The sequence below is a fragment of the Panthera tigris genome, chromosome A2 (assembly GCF_018350195.1).
Source record: "Panthera tigris isolate Pti1 chromosome A2, P.tigris_Pti1_mat1.1, whole genome shotgun sequence".
In the NCBI taxonomy this organism is placed as follows: Eukaryota; Metazoa; Chordata; class Mammalia; order Carnivora; family Felidae; genus Panthera; species Panthera tigris.
In genome coordinates this window covers 161,780,492-161,800,491 of record NC_056661.1, presented here as the reverse complement: position 1 = coordinate 161,800,491, position 20,000 = coordinate 161,780,492, and the positions used below count along the sequence as shown (strand labels likewise).

Below are 20,000 nucleotides of genomic sequence, written 5' to 3'. Positions count from 1 at the left end.
TGTCTGCCCTGAGTGTCCAGAGACTTGGGTAGCGGGGAGGATGGCCTCAAGAATGAGCTGCTGGAATGAGGGGAACGGAGGTGAGAGCTTCCGCTTCTTCGGCCAAGGGAGCGCCCGGGTATGTTGGCAGGAACTCCCCTTGAAATCCCTTGGTCTCCACCGTAGCCTTGAGGTGCTGAGGCTTCAGAAGTGGAGGAATCGAAACAGGCTACAGGTTGTCTCTCCCCCGCTCCCCCCCCAAAAAAGCAAGCCAAAGTTTCAAAAACTTGGAGGATGCTTAAAAAGCCCACCGTATACGATCTCTCTACCAAGGCCTAAAAGTAGTGCTTTGTTGCGGATTATGAATTGCCCTCCGGTCCTCTTAAACCTTAGCGTGCAAGAGGCAGCCGGATGTTGGGAGGTAGGTGAAGAGGTGAGGTTGGGGAGGTGGGCGCCGCTCAGGCTTGCTCTCTCGCCCGCTGACAGGTGATGCTCGTCTTTGCTGCTCTGCCCCACCTCCTCTTGATTGGGAAAACCCTCTTTCCCTCCCGGCCTGTGGTTCTCATGTCGCACCAGGTTTCTGTAATCACAAGTTCTCTTAAGAACCTGAAACACTGTTCACACACAGGGGCAAAGCGAGAACTCCTCCGTTTAACAGCCGCCTTTTTCCTCCCTTTGCAGCAAACCTCCACAGGGAGCCCACATCACCTGCTTTATGGAGAGCAGACAGCGTTTCTCGGCTCTGGCTCCTCCAGTCCACCCCACCCGCTCCCTGCCGGGCCCTCCCAGCCTGTGGTTCCCTGCTGCCCACATCTGGTCCGGGCTCGGGTTCTGCTCCATTTCTGCCTTCCTTCCAAGCCTCACTGTACTCAGCACGCATTGATTCCACCCTGCTTTGTCTTTCCGGGGACCAGTTCTCCCCACTTAAACTGTGCCCACCCTACAAGACCAGCTTCAAATCCCCACTCCTTCCGTGCAGCCCTTCGGCTCCTACGGCCCTCACTCGTTTTTCTTTTCTGAGCTCTGTCCCTACACCCCCTCTTTAGTCCTTCCCTTCTCTGTTTCATGCGAGTCACTCTGGCCTCTTTGGCCGTATTGCAGGGCTCTGGGGGCAGCGGGGTGGTGGGGTGCCCTGTGTTCCTCCTGACACTCCCCTGCATTTCGAGTCAGCTGAGCACAGTGGTTGCAGAGTGATCTCACGGCGTGGTCTGGTGGTGTGTGAACTCTTAACAAGTGTGTAATACACTGGGAGATGATCAGGTGGGGGAGGAGACGGTGGGGGGTGGGAGGGCTTCTTATTCAGAGACAGGAAATCACTTGGGGGAGAGCCGGGAGCTATCAGTCTCCTTCAAGATTAACCCAGAGCATGTTCTGGATCGGGATGGGCCAAGCTCCTCCCCGCCCACCCCCTCCACCCCAGGTGCTGGCCCCCAGCCCCACCTGGTGGGCAGCTGACCCCATAAAAGTCCCCCAAGGAGCAGGAGGCGGCTGTTAGGAAGGGCAGGAGGATGAGCGCAGAGCATGGACAGCAGCAGCCGTCGGGGGGCCGGAGGGGCCGTAGTTCTGGCGACAAGAAGTCCAAAAAGCGCAGCCGGCGCAAGGAGACCTACTCGATGTACATCTACAAGGTGCTAAAGCAGGTGAGAGTGGGGAGCTCGCACGCGCGCGTGTGTGTGCAGAGTACGACCGGACGGAGTCGTACTCCGTTTCCCCCTGGCACTGAGGGGAGGGGCCTCAGGCACACCGTGCCCCTTGTGAAGTGGCCGCACTCGATCTCGGAGGTCCCCACAGCCTCCCAGTATCTGTCGTGCACCTGTGATGTGCCAGAGACACTTAAAGCACGCCGCCACAATCCGGAAGCTTACGGGGCTCTGGACGGACCAAACGCTTCTGCGGAGCGTCAGGAGGGACGTAAGTAAAAGGCAAGACCGTACGAAAGTGTGGAGCTGAAGGACGATCACGTGCCGGACGCATCATGGTACAAACCAGAGGCGCTAGTCGGTGGTGGCCGGGAGCAGGGAGCGGTGTGTGCGAGCTGAGGTCTCGGGCAAGGCCTTCCAGCCCCACAGCACTCGGTCACCGAGGGGCTGAGGGACCGGCCTACTGTACAGATGAGGAACTAAGGTCCGTAAAGGCGCAAAGCACTGACTGAGCCCCATGACCTGACAGCAGCAGCAGCCAGGCCCCCCGGCCCTGAGCAGGCCCCTCGCGTACTTCCGCCGGTCGCGCCTCTTAACCCCCAGGTGCTCCGAATGCTGTCTGTTCACGCGGCCTACCAGAGCACCCAGGAGAAGCACCCACTCCTGGCATTTGCACACTGACGGGTATTTGGGGGGCATCAGTGGGCACCCAACAACAGTGTGTCTAGGACACGAGGCACCCTGGTCTCGAAGCCTCTGGCCCACTCAGCGGGGCCAGGAGCAGGCAGCACAGCGGTCTTGCCTGCCCTGAGCCTCCCCGACCCGCCCGAGTCTCACTGCTTTGTCCGAGCAGGTCCTAGAATCTAGATCCCGTTAGCAGTTTCGGTGACCTGACGCCCCGGGTCTCTGGGAATGCTTTTGTGGGGCCGGGTGGGGGGTGGGACCAACACTGGCGTGGGCTGGCCAAAGGGGCGGCAGCGGAGGACAGACTCTGGCACCCTGAAGGAAGTGGGGCTGGGAGCGTCCGGGAGCCCTGCGGCTCAGCCGACCTTGGGGCTCAGAAACAAGTGTTGGCCCTGGATTGCACGCGCGAAGGAGAGCTGCCGAGTGAGTTACCCTCGCTCCTGTGAAACTTAACTGTTACGCCCCTCAGCCCCAAGGGGAAAACGATGTGATGACGACACAAGGGGTTTAGGCTCTGATCCCGTGGTCCGTGGCAACCAGTGGCGGCGGCGAGAGCCTGCGTTCCTCTTCCGTGTCCACCATCGGCTTGATGGACGTCGCCGCTCGTCTCTTCTCTCCCACCTCCCAGGGAAACACTTGCTGTCTGCCTGGTCACACGTCAGGGTTGTTATCGGGCCCCTACCGCCGGTTTGACTGGAGATCATCTAGCTCAAAAGCTGGTGTGACAGAGGGGGAAACTGAGGCCCAGAGGAGAGTGCCTTAATCTGAGGTCCTCCGGTGATTCACCGTCCGGCCGCAGAACCCTGGTGTCCTAACTCCTAGTCTGGTGCTGAGGCTGCGTCACATGAGTGCGTCCTCTGGAATGTAATGTGGTGACAGTCCGCCAAGTGAGGCGCGTAAACCCTTGGGCCCGGCGGCGGTCTGTCTCACCCCTGGGAACGTCACCTCGAGGAGTAACACTATGCGAACGCATTAAATGAGAAAAGCAAAATGCTGTGTAACTGATCCCATTTGTCAAAGACTGATGCTCCCATGTGCTCATACGAGGACCTTAATCGCGTTACGTCCTACCGGTGGGAAAAACTTTTCACTCGGATGTGGTAGTAAAAAACCAAATCCCTACCTCCCGGGCTTGGCCTCTGGCAAGAGGCTGGTGAGGCAGCCTCGCGGTCCTGCCTCCAGCTTCCTGCAGTCCCGAACTCGGGGCTGGGGCTGGCGGGGTCGGGCGGAGCCTCCTCGCTAACAGAACGGTCTTGCTGCTTCCCCAGGTGCACCCTGACATTGGCATCTCTTCCAAGGCCATGAGCATCATGAATTCGTTTGTGAACGATGTGTTTGAACGGCTGGCTGGCGAGGCTGCCCGGCTGGCCCAGTACTCGGGCCGAACCACACTGACCTCCCGGGAAGTCCAGACGGCCGTGCGCCTGCTGCTGCCCGGGGAGCTGGCCAAGCACGCCGTGTCCGAGGGCACCAAGGCGGTCACCAAGTACACCAGCTCCAAGTGACCCAGGACCTAACGTTAATAAAGGGTGAACTGCTCCCGCACACTGTGGTCATTTGAAAAGGGGAGGTGTGGGGCGCCCGGGTGGCTCGGTCGGTGAAGCGTCCGACTTCGGCTCAGGTCCTGATCTCACGGTCCGTGAGTTCGAGCCCCGCGTCGGGCTCTGGGCTGACGGCTCAGAGCCCGGAGCCTGCTTCCGATTCTGTGTCTCCCTCTCTCTCTGCCCCTCCCCTGTTCATGCTCTGTCTCTCTCTGTCTCAAAAATAAATAAACGTTAAAAAAAAATTTAAAAAATTTTTTGAAAAGGGGAGGTGTGATGTGGGGCAAGGGCATTGTCACCTCTCACGACTAAAAACTGGAACAAGCCTACTTTTCAAATCCTGGATATAAAACGGAAGGCATCTCCATAACCTGCCGGGACCTATAGGATGTTTTTATTTTCCCCTCGTGTTTTCAGAACAAATTGGTAGGAGTATCTGGGGCTCCTCTTTTCTTCCCAAATTTTACGTCGAAAAATCTCAAACATGCCGAAGGATTGCGAGAAAGTACAAGGGCCCCTTGTATGTCCTTCGCTGAGATTCACCAACGAACGTTCGGCCACGCTTGCTTTTTTTCGTTTGGCCTCTGCTCTACCTTGTGGGCATGCGACCCACCAATCCTCTCCCAAGCTGTGTGGAGGGCCTGGGGCTCGAGGGGTTGCATTTAGCGAGCAATTCCAAAATCCTTTGTCGCCCCTTTGCAACTGGATAGATACAGGTTGTCACCTTCAACTTCACGTACCGAACAGCCATGTAAGAAGGGCTGACGTTGGGGCACAGGTCTACATTCTTCACACACGTTTTCTCATACAGAGTTGCAGCCTAACGTGCAGATGCCATGAGAAGAGAACCCATCACCCACGTCTTAGTCCCACAGCTAGAAACGGGCGGAGCCCAGGGCATCTGGCCCCCGAGCCTTCGCTGTCCCCCATTCCCACCGTGTTCCGTACCTTGCTAACCTGTGACTCAGAGACCCAACTCAGACCGTGGAATTTTCGACAAGATCTCGGGTAACTTGCGTGTACATTAAAGCCCCACAACTCCTCGTCCCTAGATCCTCTTTGCTGCTGTCGCCTTTCTCCCCCTTTCCTTGGCCCTGGGCCTCGTGTATTTATTCGTAAGTCCCTACTTAACCCTGAACCAAAAAAGTCACCCCCAGCTGACTCTGTTTGTACTTTCCGAATAATGGCCTCCTGAGCCCGTAACGGCGACGGGGTGACCCGCAGATGGCTCAAAGTGAGCCCCCAAAGACCACCGGGTCTCACCTACTCCTTCTAATGTCGATCTTTCCACTGGCATAGTTCACACGAACCACTGGCTCTGGGTTCAGGCACACAGGCTTCCTCCAGCTGAGAAGTACGGCTGGAAAAATGAACGCCAGAGCCTCACAGCTCACGGGGTGACTTGAAATCGTGACCACCCTTTTATTTGAGTCTCACAAGTAGCCACAGCTGACCCCACGCCCTGCTCGAGCCTCCCAAGGCTTGCGACGAGAACATCCTAAGTGTCCCCAGTCCTGCACCTGCTGTCCCCTCCCCTCACAGCCTTAGAACCCTGGGACAATGGGACAGAACTCTTAAAACCGGGCTGTTCCGGCCTTCGGGGTGGGGTGGAGCCAAGGTGGAGCCACCGGTTGTGTGGATGGCATGAGCAGCTCACCAAGGGCGGTGTGAGAAGTGGGCACCATGTCTGAGGGGTGAGTGAGGAGGAGTGGAGCACCCAGGGCTTTTCGAAAGCAAAGAACGAAGGGCCTCGCCTGGTCCCGTCAGGCTGGGGCAGGTGGGCCGGGAGGATGCTGGGGAGAGGGGCTTTCTGTGCTGGGCCAGCCCTGGCCGGGCCCCCGGGGCATTCACACAGCAACCCTGGCTGCTCCGGCCTGTGGTCAGCTTCCCCTCTTCAGCCTTTCCTCGGACTAGTTTACTTATTCCAGGATCAGGGGAAGAGACCTTCTCCACATTCATCCCTCTCCCCCACTTCCCACCCACCATTCTAGACCCTTGCAGCCTCGGCGGGGTCGCACCCTCTCCCCGGAGGGACCCACTGCAGACTCCCAGAGGCCCCTTCCTTACTGGGAGCTCCTTGCTTATCCCCCAGCGGACTCCCTCCCGGTGATCCCAATCTCACACCTTTCTCTAAGCCTGGGCATGAGTTCTCTGTAATCACCACCCCACTGCCCCCGACGACTCCTCCCTTCGCCGAACTCCACCTTGGCCCCATGGGTGACCTTAACCTCTGGAACCCGAGTTCGCACTCCTCACAAGGCACAGCAGCGCCCCTCCCCCTCCCCCCTCCCCCACTGTCCCTACTCTCCCACGGCTCAGATCGCCCCACGCCTGCTGCCTCCTCTCCCCTCCTCTCCAGAGCGTACCAACGCCTCTGGGACACCTCCCACGTGGCCCTGCAGGAGCTGCTGGACCAAGAGCAGCCCCTGCTCCAGCCGGTGCCGGACCGGGAACGGCAGTCGTTCCAGTACAGGCTCTCGTCGCTCTACCTGCACTACCTGGGGCTGCTGCGCCGGTTCGACACCCTCCATGACCAGATGGTGCAGCCGCAGAAGCGGCGGCTGCTGCGGCGCCTGCTGGACAGCGTGGCCGGCCGCGTGCTGGAGCTCAAGGACGACCTGGTGCGCGCGGACCTGAGCGAATACCACCGCCTGGACCGCGTGCTGCACGACCTGAAGTTCACCACGGTGCGCGGGCCACGCCCACTCCAGCGCCCGCCTCCGGCGACGCCCAGCCCCGCCTCCCCCACCTGGGGCAGGAGGGGGCGGGGCGGGGCCGGAGCGCGACCGGCCGCGGAACGGCCCTGGGGTTGGGACCCCTGCCCCGGAAGGAGGGTGGGGCAGATCAGCGGGTTGGGGTTTGATCGGGAGAAGGGTTTCAGCGAGAGGGCGTGCGCGCTACTAAGTAGCTAGGGGCTGGCTAGAGGAGTCAGGCCGGGAATACCCACCAGCCACAGGGGATCGGCGAAGAGAATCCCCTGCCGGCTTGCTTCTCCAAGTGTGGTCCTCGGGAGCAGCCACGGCGGCATCACCTAGGCGTTTGTTAGAAATGCAGAATCTCCGACCACAGCTCAAACCCACTGATCGGCTTGAGCCTTTGAACAAGCCCCTCAGGTGATTCTGACGCACGGCCAGAATTGGAACCACTACCCAGCACCTATCGTGACCCTCCAGAACTCAGCTCTGGTTACACCGTGGAGCAGGGGGATAGAGGCATCACCTTCCGGGGGGGATCTGCCCATGACCCATAAATCTCCCACCCCAGGGCTCTAGGATGAAGGAGAGCATCACCAGGGTCGGCATAAGCAGCTGAAAGTGGGACCGATCAGCCAGATGGCCTGGGTTTTGATTCCTGACCCTCCTTCCCCCGCTATCGCCCCAAAGGCAGACCTGGAGGTTCCAATCCCCAGATACTTCCTGCTGGAGCAGTCCAGCATTCTGAAGGAGCGGGAGCTGATGCTGGCAGAGATCCTGTCGAGAATGGAGCCAGTGACCTCCAGCGAGGTAAATCAGGGAGACACCCTCCCAGATTCCCCTCATACCCCGCTCCCAGGAGAGAGATGCCGTCCTCCAGACACAGAGAGGAGGTCCCCTGCCCTGTAGCCGCCTCCGAGCGCTCTTTGGGTAATCCCTGGCCTGCTTCAAGGACGCTCTTGTGCTCCTTGAAACCTTCTCACACCAAGAGAGAGGACAGGACTGGGGCACTTACGTGCCCTGGGAGGATCACGTCCCCAGCATGCCCTTTGGCGAACAGTCTCCCAGCTGCCAGCCTGAATACAAGCCCTCTCTCATCTCCCCCTGAGCCTTTGCCTATGTTCTGGCCAGCGTTTTCCAGAACTGCGCCGGACCGAGGCCATAATCCTTCTGCAAAGGGCTGAGCGGGCCAGGCAAGGCCGGCTCCGAGCCATCTTCATGCGAGAAATTCGGAAAGAGGAGGAGCGGGATCGGAAGATTCGAGAGGAAGGTTGGCACAAGTTCAGTCAGGACCAAGCAGCTGTCACCATTCAGAAGGTAATCCCCCAGCACCCAGGAGGAAGGTCCGGGTAGAGTCCCCTCTTCCAGGAAGACTGCCTGGCTCACCAACCGAGGGCAGAGGTGCAGGAGCTTGGATTCTGTTGCCCCGCGGCTAGATCCTAAAACTAGGGACCTAATCAGTCAATAAGTGTGTATCTTGTTTGTTTATTATTTATTCTACACCTCTGTCCCCCAAAGGACTCATAGTGGGATATCATAAAAGCCCCAGAAACAGAAGGATCGTTAAAATTAGGGGAGAAGGGGGCGCCTGGGTGGCTCAGTCGGTTGGGCATCCATCCAATTTCGGCTCAGGTCATGATCTCGTGGTTTGTGGGCTCGAGCCCCGCCTCCGGCTCTGTGCTGACAGCTCAGAGCCCGGAGCCTGCTTCGGATTCTGTGTCTCCCTCTCTCTCTCTGCCCTTCCCCCACTCACACTCTCTCTCTCTCTCTCCTTCAAAAATAAATAAACATTAAAAAAAAATTAGGGGAGAAGGATCCATAGTAAGTGAAGCACAGGCTGTCTCCCCCCTGCCCAGTGCGCCCCCCCCCCCAAGTACTGGGCTATCCTCGGCTCTGTGAGCAAGCAGCTGGAGGCCTGGGAGAAGAGCCCTGGGCAAGGAGTCAGGAAACCTGGTCCTGTCTCAGCTCGGCCCTCATGGGCTCTTGGACCCGAGAGAGGCCACATCCTGTCTCTAGCCTCAGTTTCTTTGTGTCAAACATGTAGTAATTAATCAGGGGAGCTCCACAGTCCTTACAGCGCTGATGTCTATGTGCCTGGGGGGGAATCAAGTAGGTATTCCAAATGCTGTGGGAATCCAGAGAGGTAGAGCGGGGGGGTGCTTCCCGGAGAAGGTGGCCTTTGAGGTCCGTGTCAAGAGATACGGCAGATTAGAAGGCAGGACTGAGAAGGAGGGAATTCCTCACGGCCCCGGGGAAGCAAAAGCTTGGGGCTGGACTGTGTGGGTGCACACCAGCCCCACCATGTTCTGGGCAGCCCCTGCTTGCCTGCGGGCTGCCCTGGGAGGTGTCCTCCCCAGCAGTCCTCACCCACCTCCTACCCCCAAACTCCCCAACCAGACTTTTCCTTGGGAGTGGCTGGTGCTTCCCCCTGGAGGCTGATGGCACGAGCCTCGTCCCTGCAGAAATGCAGCGTGGGAGTGTCTGGGCCCCTGTGTCCCCCCAGGTGTGGAAGGGTTACCTGCAGAGGAAACGCACTCAGCAGGACCGGCAAACTGAGATGGAGTTCATCGGCATGGTAAGTGCCCCCCTCGCCACAGCCACAGGCCAGAGCACGAGGTGGGCCGGTGCGTGGGGTTCCCTCCCTTATTTTTTGTCAGAGTGCAGCCCTGCATAGACCCTCACCGCCCACACACCTCCCTCCACTCAGGACTGTGGTTGGCATGGGCGGAGGGGTTTAGGCCTTGCGGACCCTGGTTAAGGGATCCTTCAGGGCTCGCGAAAGAGGCCAAAGGAACAGAAAGCCACCAGCGAGCCGGATCCCTTGCCACCTTTCCCTCTCCAAAACCCGTGGAAGGGTCTCAAATGTGGGGTGGGGTGAGCGATAGAAGCACAGAGCATCCTGGACCTCGCGTTCGTGCCCCTGGCTGGAAGGAGAGGTGTCGTGAGCGGCCCCAGCAGAGGGAGGAGGCCACAAGGCTAGTGGGAGCATCGCCTCCCTCCCCGCCCCAGGCTCTTGCAGCCTCTGGGAGAACCGTGAGGGCCAAGGTGGGACGGAGGCCACATCCCTTTCACAGCACAGTGTTTCGGGCCACAGTCTCCCCCACTTGTTCTGCGGGGGCCCGGACTGGCTTCTCCTCTGCTATGCAGGGACTAGAGCTGAGTGTTACCCGTGTACATGGGAAAGGGTGTGCCCGGTGGGGCAGTGTGGGTGCTTACAGGGTCAGCCCCCAGCGTGTGTGGACAGGCAGGGTGAGCAGGCCCCACTCCTTGAGAGGCCTCTGCTCTCTGATGGATTTTACATCGGGCTAGTCTCTGCTGACTTAGGAAAGGAAGGCCCTGGTGGGGGTGAGGCTTCCTGAGAGTGGGCTTTGCAATGTGCAGAGGCTGTGAAGGCCTCCTGATAAAGGGAGTTGGGGAGGGGCCGGGGCCCCAAAGGGATCAGAGACAAAGCCTGGGGTGGCTCTTCCCGGAGGCTTGGGGTCTTCAGAAGGAGGGAGGGTCCAGAGGGCACCGCAGGGGAGTGGAGGTCAGACTTGGGGGTTTGGAGAGCAGGGCCCCCGGGAGGCAAGAGCGGGCAGAGGGGAGGCCAGGGTCAGGCCTTGGGGGGAGGTGGGGGGCATGGCATGGTGGTGGGTGAGGAATGAGCCTGGCCGCCCGGGCCCATCAACAGTGTGAGCTCAGCGTTTTCAGTAATTGTCTCTGCGCAGAGTGATATTTAAAATACATTTGGGAGCCAATGAGGCGGGAAAGTGGCTGCGAGAGCGGCTGCCAACACGGGCCGCTGGGGCGGGGGTGTGGGTGGGGGCTGGGGCCGGAGGCTCACAGGGGAGGGTGTGCTGGGGGGGGGGAGCGGGCAGGGGGCCGGCCCAGATGCATCTAGCGAACTCATTATCAGAGTAATTTACACAGGCGAGTTTTGGCTCTAAACACAATTTCTCCTGCTGCAGGCCTGCCCGTTGTTCCGTGTGGGCGTGTATGCAAGGCCTCACGTGTGCGGGTGTGCTGGGGAGCGAGGGGGGCAGGTGTGTGTGCCTGAGGCCAGGGGCTGGGCCCGCCCCCCCCCCTCCCACTCCTGACACCCTGGGCCTCTTCTCCTCTTCGCCAGCTCCCTTCGCCTAACAAGGTGGAAAGCTTGGGTATCATGTTCCAAGCTGGCCTCAGGGACGATGTCCGGAGGCTCTGCCAGATAGAGAAGGAGGAGAAGCTCCAGCTGGCGATGGTGAAGACTCATGATTCTCTCAGAGAGACAGAGGGACCTGACATAAAGGAGAAACTGAAGGACCAAATCCGACAGTGGTTTATTGAGTGCCGGTCAGTGTCCCCAGCCTCAGCTGACCCAACCAATCCCTCTTTCCCTGCCCCGCACAGCGTCCCCACAGCTGCTCTGTGCTCTAGTCCAGGCGGATCCCTTTTCTCCTCGCTCCCATCCCTCTCACTCACTGAGTACACACCTGACTTCAACCTGGGGCCCCCAAGCTACAAGACCATCTCTACACATGGCTTCTCATTTCCCCCGATGAAAGAGAAAATGCCAAAACCATATGGGGAAAGCAACCATGGAAGCCCCCTGAGGAACCTCTCCTTTCTAATCTGTACCTCTCTGTTCCTTCCCTCTTGTTCTCTATCCCCCTAGTCCTTTTTCTTTCCTCATCGTTCCCTCTGTTTAACTACCCGTCCATTCACCCACTCTTCTACTCACCCACCCACTGTCCGTCCATCCATCCATCCACCCACCCATCCACTGTCCATCCACCCATCTCTCCATCCATCTATCCACCCACCCATCCCTCTGTCCATCCACCCACCTGTCCATCTCTCTGACCATTTTATGTTCACTTAGTGCCCTTACGGGTCGATTCCCTGATTATCCAGATGAGTCTTTAGGTGGCTCCTACCTGATCTTTGCAGACAAGACTCCAGAACAGGTACCCTATAAGTGGGGACGGGAGACTTTTTGTGGTAGCGGGGGTCTGAAGTTATAGAGCCTCCTGAGTGAAAACTGAGGATGGCGGTGGGGCGGGGGGAAAGGTCAGCCTCAGTGAGGGCAGACGTGGCTGGAGGAAATATAGGTAGCCAGCAAGACTGCGTGGTGGGGAGCGGGTGCCTGTGTCTGGAGAAGGCATCTTTGGCCAGGGAGAGAAAACATGTCTGCTGAGACTTTTGTGGCTCCCGGCCTCCATGGGCCAGGAAAGAGCGGCAGCTCGGATCAGAGCACCTGTTCACCTGGTGCCCCTTTTTTCCTGGACCCCAGTGAGATCTCTGGACTCTCAGCTCTCTGCCCCCCACCCGTGACCCTCGTCTACCCCCGTCTCCGGCCCAGAATCTTTTGCTCCCGTCGAATCCCTTGGTCTTCTCTGAAACCTCTTCCGTCACTGATCACAGCTGAAAATGGAACTGGAGGCGCAGGTCCAGGAGAGCAAAAAAAAGGACCAAGAGAAAAACAAGGAAAAAGAAAAGGAGAAAAAAGAGAAGAAGAAGAAAGGGAAGGAAACAAAGACCAGGAAGGGGGTAAGACACCTCCCGGAGGTGTGGACCAAGTGGGCAGGGGGAAGGGAGTCTGAGGGAGCTCCTGGTGAGAAGCTGGTCTGAGGGGAATAAGGGCCAGAGATCTTGGGGGGGGGGGTCAAGATAAAATGATGTTTCTATTCTAGGAAGCAGACGCAATACTGAAAGTCTCACCATCCAAATTTATACCTGTGATTAATGCCGCACACGAGGAGTATATAAGTAAGAGGGGAAGGGGCTGCGGAGGAGTGTCTAGGCCTTGTCAGGGCCTTGGGGTGACCCTAGGTCCTGGGGAAAGTGGACATACGCAGTGTGGGCCATGAGGCGGCAGTGTGGGGTGCAATGGCGTAGGCCGAGGGGAGAATGCCGAAGGCGGACAGAAGTGTGGGGTGTGGGCGATGCCTTATGACTTTGGATCCGAATCCTGAGGCCTTGGGATCAGGCCTCTGTGGTCCGGGTAGCAGCAGGTGCCAGACAGCCCCGTGAGGACGGAGGTCCCAGCCGGGGGCAGGTTCCTGGCCAAGTGCGCGCGAGCGCGAACGCGCGAGCCGATGCGCGCATGCGTGCCGGAGCGCGTGCGTGCCCCGGGACTCTGAACGTCATTCCTCTGTCCGTCTCTCCACGGTCAGCTGTCTGGAGGAGCCGGCACGAGAGCGTACACCCCAATCAGAGTTTTGACCCCGAGATGCTCCGGGTGGAGAAGAGGAAGGAAGTGGAGCAGGAGATCCGGATACAGGTGAGCGGGCGGGCTCGGGGCCTCCCTGCAGGCCTCCTCTGTGTCCCCACCGGGGCCCCCGGATGCTTCATGCGCTTCCCCTCAGCCCCCCTCCGTCCTCCAGCCTGCCCCTGCCCCTCTTCTGTAGCAACCTCTGTGCGCTGCCTTTTCTGTATCCTTCCAGCTCCACCTTGGTCCCTCTCGGTCCTACCGTCCTCTGTGACTCCGTGTCTCTCCAGCCCCTCTCTCCCTGGGGTGCAGATGCAGACTGGGGTGGGAGGGGGAATGGCAGGGGCTCTGAGCTGGGGTCTCGCCCACCGGCATGCCCATCAGCCCTTAAAGGGTTCCTGCCATGTGGACACTGTGATCTTTCTGACACCCCTGAGGTAGGCGCCATGATTTTCCTGACGTCGGGAAACAGGCAACCGCTCAAGTCACACAGACTTTAAAGGGCGGGTCTGGGGCTTGAACTGAAAGCCAGTTGACTGCATCCTGGAGCTTCTCCCCATCGGAGAGCAAGGCTCCCGTGTAAGCAGGATGTGGGTTAGGATTGGGTGTGGACCGGTACGGGGACAGGGACAGGGGCAGGGGCAGGGACAGGGGGAGGGACGCAAGGCCTGAAGGTTCCAGAAGAGTGTGTAGGAAGGTTGTGGGTGGCCACCCGAGCTGACTTCCAGGGGCCAGTCTCGTTCTTCTCTGAGGCAGCTCTCCTCCTCTCCGCCCCTGTCTCGGTGCGGCCCTCCCACCCGTCCTCTGCAGCCCCTCGCTGCCCACCCCCCCCCCACCCCCCCACTCCCTGCTGTCGCCCAGGTGGATGAGTTGATGCGTCAAGAGTTGAAGAACCTGCGCCTGGCTGTGGACAGGGAGGAGGAGAGAGCCTTGAAGGCTCCGAAGGCAAGACCGAGGGCTAAGGCCGGGACGAGGACATGCACACGGCGGGGGAGGCAAGGAACAGAGGACAATCGCCTGTGTGCTTGTTTCCAACCAGAAAAAGACGGGGAAGAAAACTGGGAAGAAGAAGGAAAAAGATCTGACCCCAAACAGGTAGCAGACCCTTACTGTGGTGGGGGGGGGGGGGCGGGGGAAGCCCCGGTGCAGGACAGGTCTGACTTCCGGGCCTGGTTCTGTTGCTGTGGGACCTAGAGAAAGCCACTTAACCTCTCTGGCTCCCTGTCCTCCCCAACCAAGTACCTGCCCTGCCAAACTCACGGGAGAGCCGTGAGGATCAAGTAGAAGCACGAGAAAGTGCTTTGAACAGGATGGTGCAGAGGCAGGTGTGAGTGGAAGAGTGTTCTCGGCGCTCCCTCCTCCCCGGCCCTCCCTCCCACCTTTGCCATAGTCAACTGTGTCCCTGCCAAAGCCACCTGCCCCCGGCCTCCACCTTGTCAGTGGCCCCTGTCTACTCACGTCTTGGGTGAAATGAGTCTCAGGTACATTGATGTCAGCCGCCCTAGTGCCTACGGGAGTGTGTACATCTTTTTTTAATTTAATTTAATTTTTTTTTTAACGTTTATTATTTTTGAGACAGAGAGAGACAGAGCATGAACGGGGGAGGGTCACAGAGAGAGGGAGACACAGAATCGGAAGCAGGCTCCAGGCTCTGAGCCGTCAGCCCAGAGCCCGACGCGGGGCTCGAACCCACGGACCGCGAGATCGTGACCTGAGCTGAAGTCGGCCGCTTAACCGACTGAGCCACCCAGGCGCCCCGGGAGTGTGTACATCTTAAGTGTGGTTTCTAGGAAGACGGTGATATGTCGCCCAGACCACTGGGTTTCGGGTGATGGAACTTTGGGCCGTGAGCAGGCTGACGGAGGGAGTGTCTCCGAGGGCCCTGGGCCTCCTCACACCCCACTCAACCCCCAGAGCACCCGCTGTGGGCCGGCTGCCTTCTGGGCCAGCGGGTTGGTGCTGTTCCTTCGTGTGTCGGCTGGCTAGTGGCACCGTGGGTATTTTTGAGGCCAGCTATGGGGCGCGAGGCCCCTGCCACCTGTCTCCTCGAGCCTGTAGCACCTCCCACTCGTCTCTGTCTCCACTTCCCTTTGTCCTCGGGGGCCCCTCTGTGCCGTCCTCTGCAGGACCCTGGACTCTCTGTTTGAAGAGCTTGTGGTCTCTGGCTTCCTAAGGAAGAGTCAGACTGTGGCCTTGAAAGACTACATTGGTGAGACCCCTCCCCAGCGCCTCCTCCCGGGCCACGGCCTTTCCCACAGCCAGCTACCACCCTGTGCAGCGAGCCTTCTCCACAAGTGGCTCTCGGCAACGCCCCGGTGGGCAGCACTCACCAGGTGGCTGCCTGTCCCCCCCGCCCCGCCCCCAGGGGACTACCTCTATCTTGGATCCACTCTGAGTTTGGCCAACAAGTTGCCTATGCCTTCCCTGTTTGACATACGACAGAACGTGGCCTTGTACGCGGTCCTTCGGCTTGGTGAGATGCCCTGCGGAGAGGGAAGAGCCAATGCTGGCAGGTGGCTCGAGGGGGAGACTGGGTGCAGGTTAGGGGGGCTGAGGTGGGCATGTCCCCCGTGCCGTGGACCCATGCTGGAGGCCGCACCCAGATGGGGCCACCCCAGAGGTCATGCGGGCCCTTGACCTACCGAGGAGACCACTTTTCCGGCCCCTTAGCCGACCCCAAGTGATTTCCCATAGTCTGTCCCGTTCCCAGAAGACCAGGATCCTTCTGAAGTGGTGGGTCACATGCCCCTTAGTTCCACCCCTTCGTAATCCAGAAGTAGGAAGAGACGGTACAGAAAACAGAAAGGGTGTCGAGGTGGGGGGGGTGGGCATCAGGGGTAGAAGGCCCCCTCCTGACCCCGCAGACCATTGGCAGCCATCCCGGCTGCCTCTCTCAGCGAGGCCGCCAAGGGCTCAGAAACCCGGGGAAGGCAATGCAGCCAGGATCTGAACTTCACCCCACCCAGCCTGCGGCCTCTGGCCTCACCTTACCCAGCGGCTCCACCCCCACCCCCCTGCCGGTCTACCGCCAGCCTCTGGCCCCTGTTTCCTCCTTCAGGCTCCCCAGATATACACTCCATGGCTCCCCTCATCCGATCCATCCTCCTGGTGGGCCCCTCTGGCACGGGGAAGAAGATGTTGGTCAAGGCCGTGTGCACAGAAACCGGTGCCAACCTGTTTGACCTGTCACCTGACAACCTGCAGGGCAAATATCCTGGCAAGACCGGGGCGCAGATGATAGTGCATATGGTCTTTAAGGTCTGGGTCCCCCGACTTGGGCGTTTCTCGTTCTCAGGCCGCGCCGACACGGCGGGGTGGGCTTTATGCTTAGGAGGCCACCCGTCTGCCCACTTGGTGTGGCTTCAGGAGCCGGTGAGGTTTCCCTCCCACCCCCTGCTAGGAGCTTGCGGATACCTGAAGCCCTGGGGTGGCAGCGGGGGGGAGGGCTGTGTTCGCACTGAGCTGTGATGGACAATGCAACAGGCCGAGACGGTGGCGGGGGGGGGGGGCAGGCAGTGCGTGGGAAGTGGGGGCTGGAGACTCAAGGCCAGCCCCGACCCCCTCTTGGTCCAGATGGGGAGGTAGGTGACCCTTGCCCAGGGACATCTGACGTCAGGTTTTTACTCCCTGACCTGTCCAGGTGGCTCAACTCTTACAGCCCTCTGTTATCTGGATCGGGAATGCCGAGAAGAACTTCTATAAGAAGGTCCCAAAAGAAGAGAAGGAGGTGCGGGGAGCCGGGTGGCCGCGTGAGCCACGGGCAAGGCTGGCGGTCCCGGGCTTGTTCACGTCAGCGCCAGACCTCGCTCACCGTGCGGCCTTGGACAGGTTCCCTGTCCTCCCGCTGCCTTGTCCTGATCCTTAAAGCAGGACTGAGAGCCTCTCCTGGCCGCCTCCCGGGGCCCATGTGAGGCTGAACGTGGGCGTGTCCTCTGAGAGAACTCAGAAGCCCCTAGAAGTCACCAGGTCTCAACCCCCTCCCCTTACCCCCCGCCCTGCCCTCTCACCCCGAGCAGATGGAACCGAAGCGAATAAAGAAGGATCTCGCCAAGGCCCTGCGACTGCTGCACCCGGGAGACCGTGTGATGCTGATCGGGACCACCAACCAGCCGCAGCTGGCGGAGATGCAGGGGCTGTGCCGGACCTACGAACGGATCCTCCTCGTGCCGCGGCCCGATTATGCTTCTCGCTACGGTGAGGTCCTGTGACGTGGAGACAGGTCAGACAAGGGATCCAGGCCCACCCCACCCCCCACCCCCGCCCCCGCCAAAGCGTCCTCGCCCTTCTTCCCAGCCCCACAGCTGTTCTGAGGCCTCGCCTCCACGGCCAGATGTTCTGGAAGGGCAGCTGGACAAGCAGCCCAGTGGCCCGGGCCCTGGCCCAGCTCCGAGGTCCTGGGCCGGCCACTTAAGTCCTCAGCGTCTCATTTCCTCGTGTTAAGTGGAGACGATGATTCTCACGTTCCTGGGAGGGGAGGCATCGATGAACAGAGAGCTGCTCTCCAGAAGCCTGGTTCCAAATATAGGCAGAGGTACTCACTGCCTCTCCCTGCCCTGTGTCCTCCCCCAATGTCTGCAGTGCTCTGGAGGCAGATGATAGAGGCCCACAGAGTCCACGTGACCCAGGGCCTGGACATCAGTGCCCTGGCCACGGTATCTGATGGGTACACACCCGGCCACATCCACCAAGCCGTCCAATCAGTGCTGACCGAGCGGCGGGTCCTACAGTTGTCAAAGAGGCCCCTGGTGGCCTCGGAGTTCCTGGGGCATCTGGCGAAGCTGGAGCCGGTGTACCGGGAAGAGGAGGAGTCCCTGAAGGTGAGGTTTTAGGGGTGGGGGGAGCAGGGAGGGGGAGGAGGGAGGGTCTCGGGCCGGCACAACCAGGGGTCAGCCCTCCGAAGCCCCAGGCCCACAGCACCCCTTAGATCCTTCCCTCTGCTCCCCCATGGAGTTGAGCTGGGCAGGGAACAAGAAATCTCAGGGACGGAAACATGGGCAGGACCCGCTCACCCGGTTCCCTCAAGGGCAGGAGCCTGAAAGTGCCACCTGTGTGTTAAGAGCCCTTGGTTGGCCCTGGCACCAGGTGACACTCACTTTCTCCACCTCAGTCAGTGCCCACCGGTGCCCCCGGGGTGGCAGGATGGCCGCGGGAGGACAGGACAGAGGGCTCGCCCCGGCAGTGGCGGACCCTGTGGCCCGGAGTGTTGGGGGGGTGAATAAGGGAAACCAGGACTCCAGCAGGACGCCTGACTTCGGGAAGAGAGGAGAAAAGGCTGCTGAGGACACGTCTGTGGCTAGGGAAGGGCAAGGTCAGGAGGCAGGTCAGCAGGGGTGGATCCGCTGCACTTACCCTCCCCCTCTTCCTCCCACCCAGGATTGGTACTTCAAGACCCCACTGGGCAAGAAGAGGCTAAAGCTCAGCAAGGACCAGGATGCTGAGGAGGCCAAGCTGGCAAAGGAGAAGAAAAGGAAGTGATGGCTGAGGCCAGGGCGCCCGGGCTTAGCAAGGGGGACTGGGCGGTGCCCGCAGGTGGAGGGCTGGGGGCAGAGACATAAAGGCCCACACGGCTTGGGGAGCAGCTCTCTCTGTCCAATTCCATGCTTCCCGCCCCTGCTCTGTGCCCCCTGCCTGTGCCCAGGCTCCCCCTCACGCCGCACCCCTCCTGGCCCTCAGTCCTCGCCCACTCATAGCCTTCTCTGCTCGTGTCCCAGGTCCTTGTCCTCTGACCCCACCCAGGCCTTCATCTCCTGTCATTTCCTGTCCTGGCTCCCCAGCTCTCTTCCTCCTGGGGGTGGGGGGTGTTAAGAGAGAACAATAGGAAAAGAAAAAGAGCCAGGAGAAAGGGGGGTCTCCACTAAGTCTGGAAAAAGAAAAAACCAAGTGTGGCTGTCGGCAGCCCCCGGTCCTCGCCTCACTCGGTACTAAGTCTCTGTGTGATCTTACACGGCCCCCTCCGGTCTCTGGGCCTCAGTTTCCTTACGTGTAAAGTGAGGGGAGGTTGGACCAGCCACCCTCCGAGGTCCCCGGTGCTCTAGGATTTGATTATTCTGCAAAAGTGTGTCGGGGGTGGTGAGGACTCTTAGGCAGCAGTGGGGTGGGGCGGAGGAAGGTTCTAGGGAGAAAAGGTGTAGTAGGCGCTGGCTCTACAATGTGTGGTCCCCACATCTTTCTGAAACACCCCCTGCCCACCTGCCCGCGCTCTTCCTCTGACCCAGAGCCTGTCCCTCAGGGGGCCGGTGGGACCAGAGGATGGGACCCAGGGCCGCGCGCCCCTGGATGGAAGTTCATCTGTGGGTCCCCCTTGCTGGGGAGGGAAGAGTTGGGGGCACTGAGGGCTGAGAGCCCCGGGCTCTCTCAGAGGAAGCAGCATAAAGAGCGTGTCAATTTGGCACGCCTGGGTGGCTCGGTTGGTTAAGCGTCCAACTTCGGGTCGGGTCATGATCTCGCGGTTCGTGGGTTCAAGCCCCGCGTCGGGCTCTGTGCTGACGGCTCAGAGCCTGGAGCCCGCTTCGGAGTCTGTGTCTCCCTCTCTCTCTCTCTCTGCCCCTCCCCTGCTCAGGCTGTGTCTCTCTCTGTCTCAAAAATTAAAAAATTAAAAAAATTAAAAAAAAAAAAAGAGTGTGTGAATAAAAGTCAAGGTATATTCTGCCGCTCATGGAGGCCAATGAGAGCCAGACGAGATGAGACCCGAGGAGCAAGCCCCGGGCCCGCGGTGCGCTGCCCGGGGATGGGTTTCGAGTTCTCTTTCTCCCTGGTTTCCTTCTTATCTCTCCAAATGAAAGTAGTCTTATTATCCTGAGACCCATTTCCTCCTTCTCACCCGCCGACTGAGGCCCCTCTAACCTTGGCAGGCAGACATGGGAGATCCAGGAGACATCCAGGGAGATGGAAGGGTCAGACCTGGGGTGGCCAGAGGGGGGCAGCACCTAGGGTGGACACTGGGAGTTTCTGTTGCTGCCTGTGGACCGAGCCTCTATCCTCCAGGTGGAAGTCTGTCTTCTATTTTTTTTTTTAATTTTTTAAATGTTTTTATTCATTTTTTTTTTGAGGCAGAGAGAGACAGAGCATGAGCAGGGGAGGGGCAGAGAGACAGGGAGACACAGAATCCGAAGCAGGCTCCAGGCTCCGAGCTGTCAGCACAGAGCCCGACGCGGGGCTCGAACTCACAAACGCAAGATCGTGACCTGAGTCGAAGTCAGACGCTTAACCGACTGAGCCACCCAGGCGCCCCAGGTCTGTCTTCTAGAGAGCCCCTAGAAGGAGTGCCTCGTGGAGTAGGGCGCTCTCTGCCATG

At 59.8% G+C, this 20,000-nt stretch overlaps 2 protein-coding genes across 2 annotated transcripts; both read left to right on the top strand.

Annotated features, from left to right (window-relative positions):
- Positions 1 to 1,487: 1,487 nt before the first annotated feature.
- Positions 1,488 to 3,808, top strand: LOC102969281 (histone H2B type 2-E1). The gene is made up of 2 exons (XM_042975561.1): positions 1,488 to 1,619; positions 3,572 to 3,808. Exons 1-2 carry the CDS (start codon positions 1,488 to 1,490, stop codon positions 3,806 to 3,808), a joined length of 369 nt encoding a protein of 122 aa, XP_042831495.1.
- Positions 3,809 to 5,437: 1,629 nt separating this feature from the next.
- On the top strand, positions 5,438 to 18,286 carry IQCA1L (IQ motif containing with AAA domain 1 like). The gene is made up of 19 exons (XM_042975531.1): positions 5,438 to 5,538; positions 6,204 to 6,531; positions 7,228 to 7,347; positions 7,669 to 7,854; positions 9,041 to 9,112; positions 10,643 to 10,848; positions 11,378 to 11,462; positions 11,920 to 12,045; positions 12,189 to 12,264; positions 12,672 to 12,778; positions 13,568 to 13,651; positions 13,746 to 13,801; positions 14,833 to 14,915; positions 15,072 to 15,179; positions 15,765 to 15,964; positions 16,347 to 16,433; positions 16,723 to 16,900; positions 17,285 to 17,523; positions 18,080 to 18,286. The coding sequence occupies exons 1-19, from the start codon at positions 5,528 to 5,530 to the stop codon at positions 18,179 to 18,181; spliced, it is 2,454 nt and encodes an 817-aa protein (XP_042831465.1). The 5' UTR covers positions 5,438 to 5,527; the 3' UTR covers positions 18,182 to 18,286.
- The last annotated feature ends 1,714 nt before the right edge of the window (positions 18,287 to 20,000 follow it).

Coding starts and splice junctions, on each gene's coding strand:
- LOC102969281 (XM_042975561.1), top strand. CDS start 1,488: ATGAGCGCAGAGCATGGACAGCAGCAGCCGTCGGGGGGCCGGAGGGGC. Junction 1,620..3,571: donor TCTACAAGGTGCTAAAGCAG/GTGAGAGTGGGG, acceptor CTGCTTCCCCAG/GTGCACCCTGACATTGGCAT.
- IQCA1L (XM_042975531.1), top strand. Junction 14,916..15,071: donor GGCCTTGAAAGACTACATTG/GTGAGACCCCTC, acceptor CCCCGCCCCCAG/GGGACTACCTCTATCTTGGA. Junction 15,965..16,346: donor TAGTGCATATGGTCTTTAAG/GTCTGGGTCCCC, acceptor TGACCTGTCCAG/GTGGCTCAACTCTTACAGCC.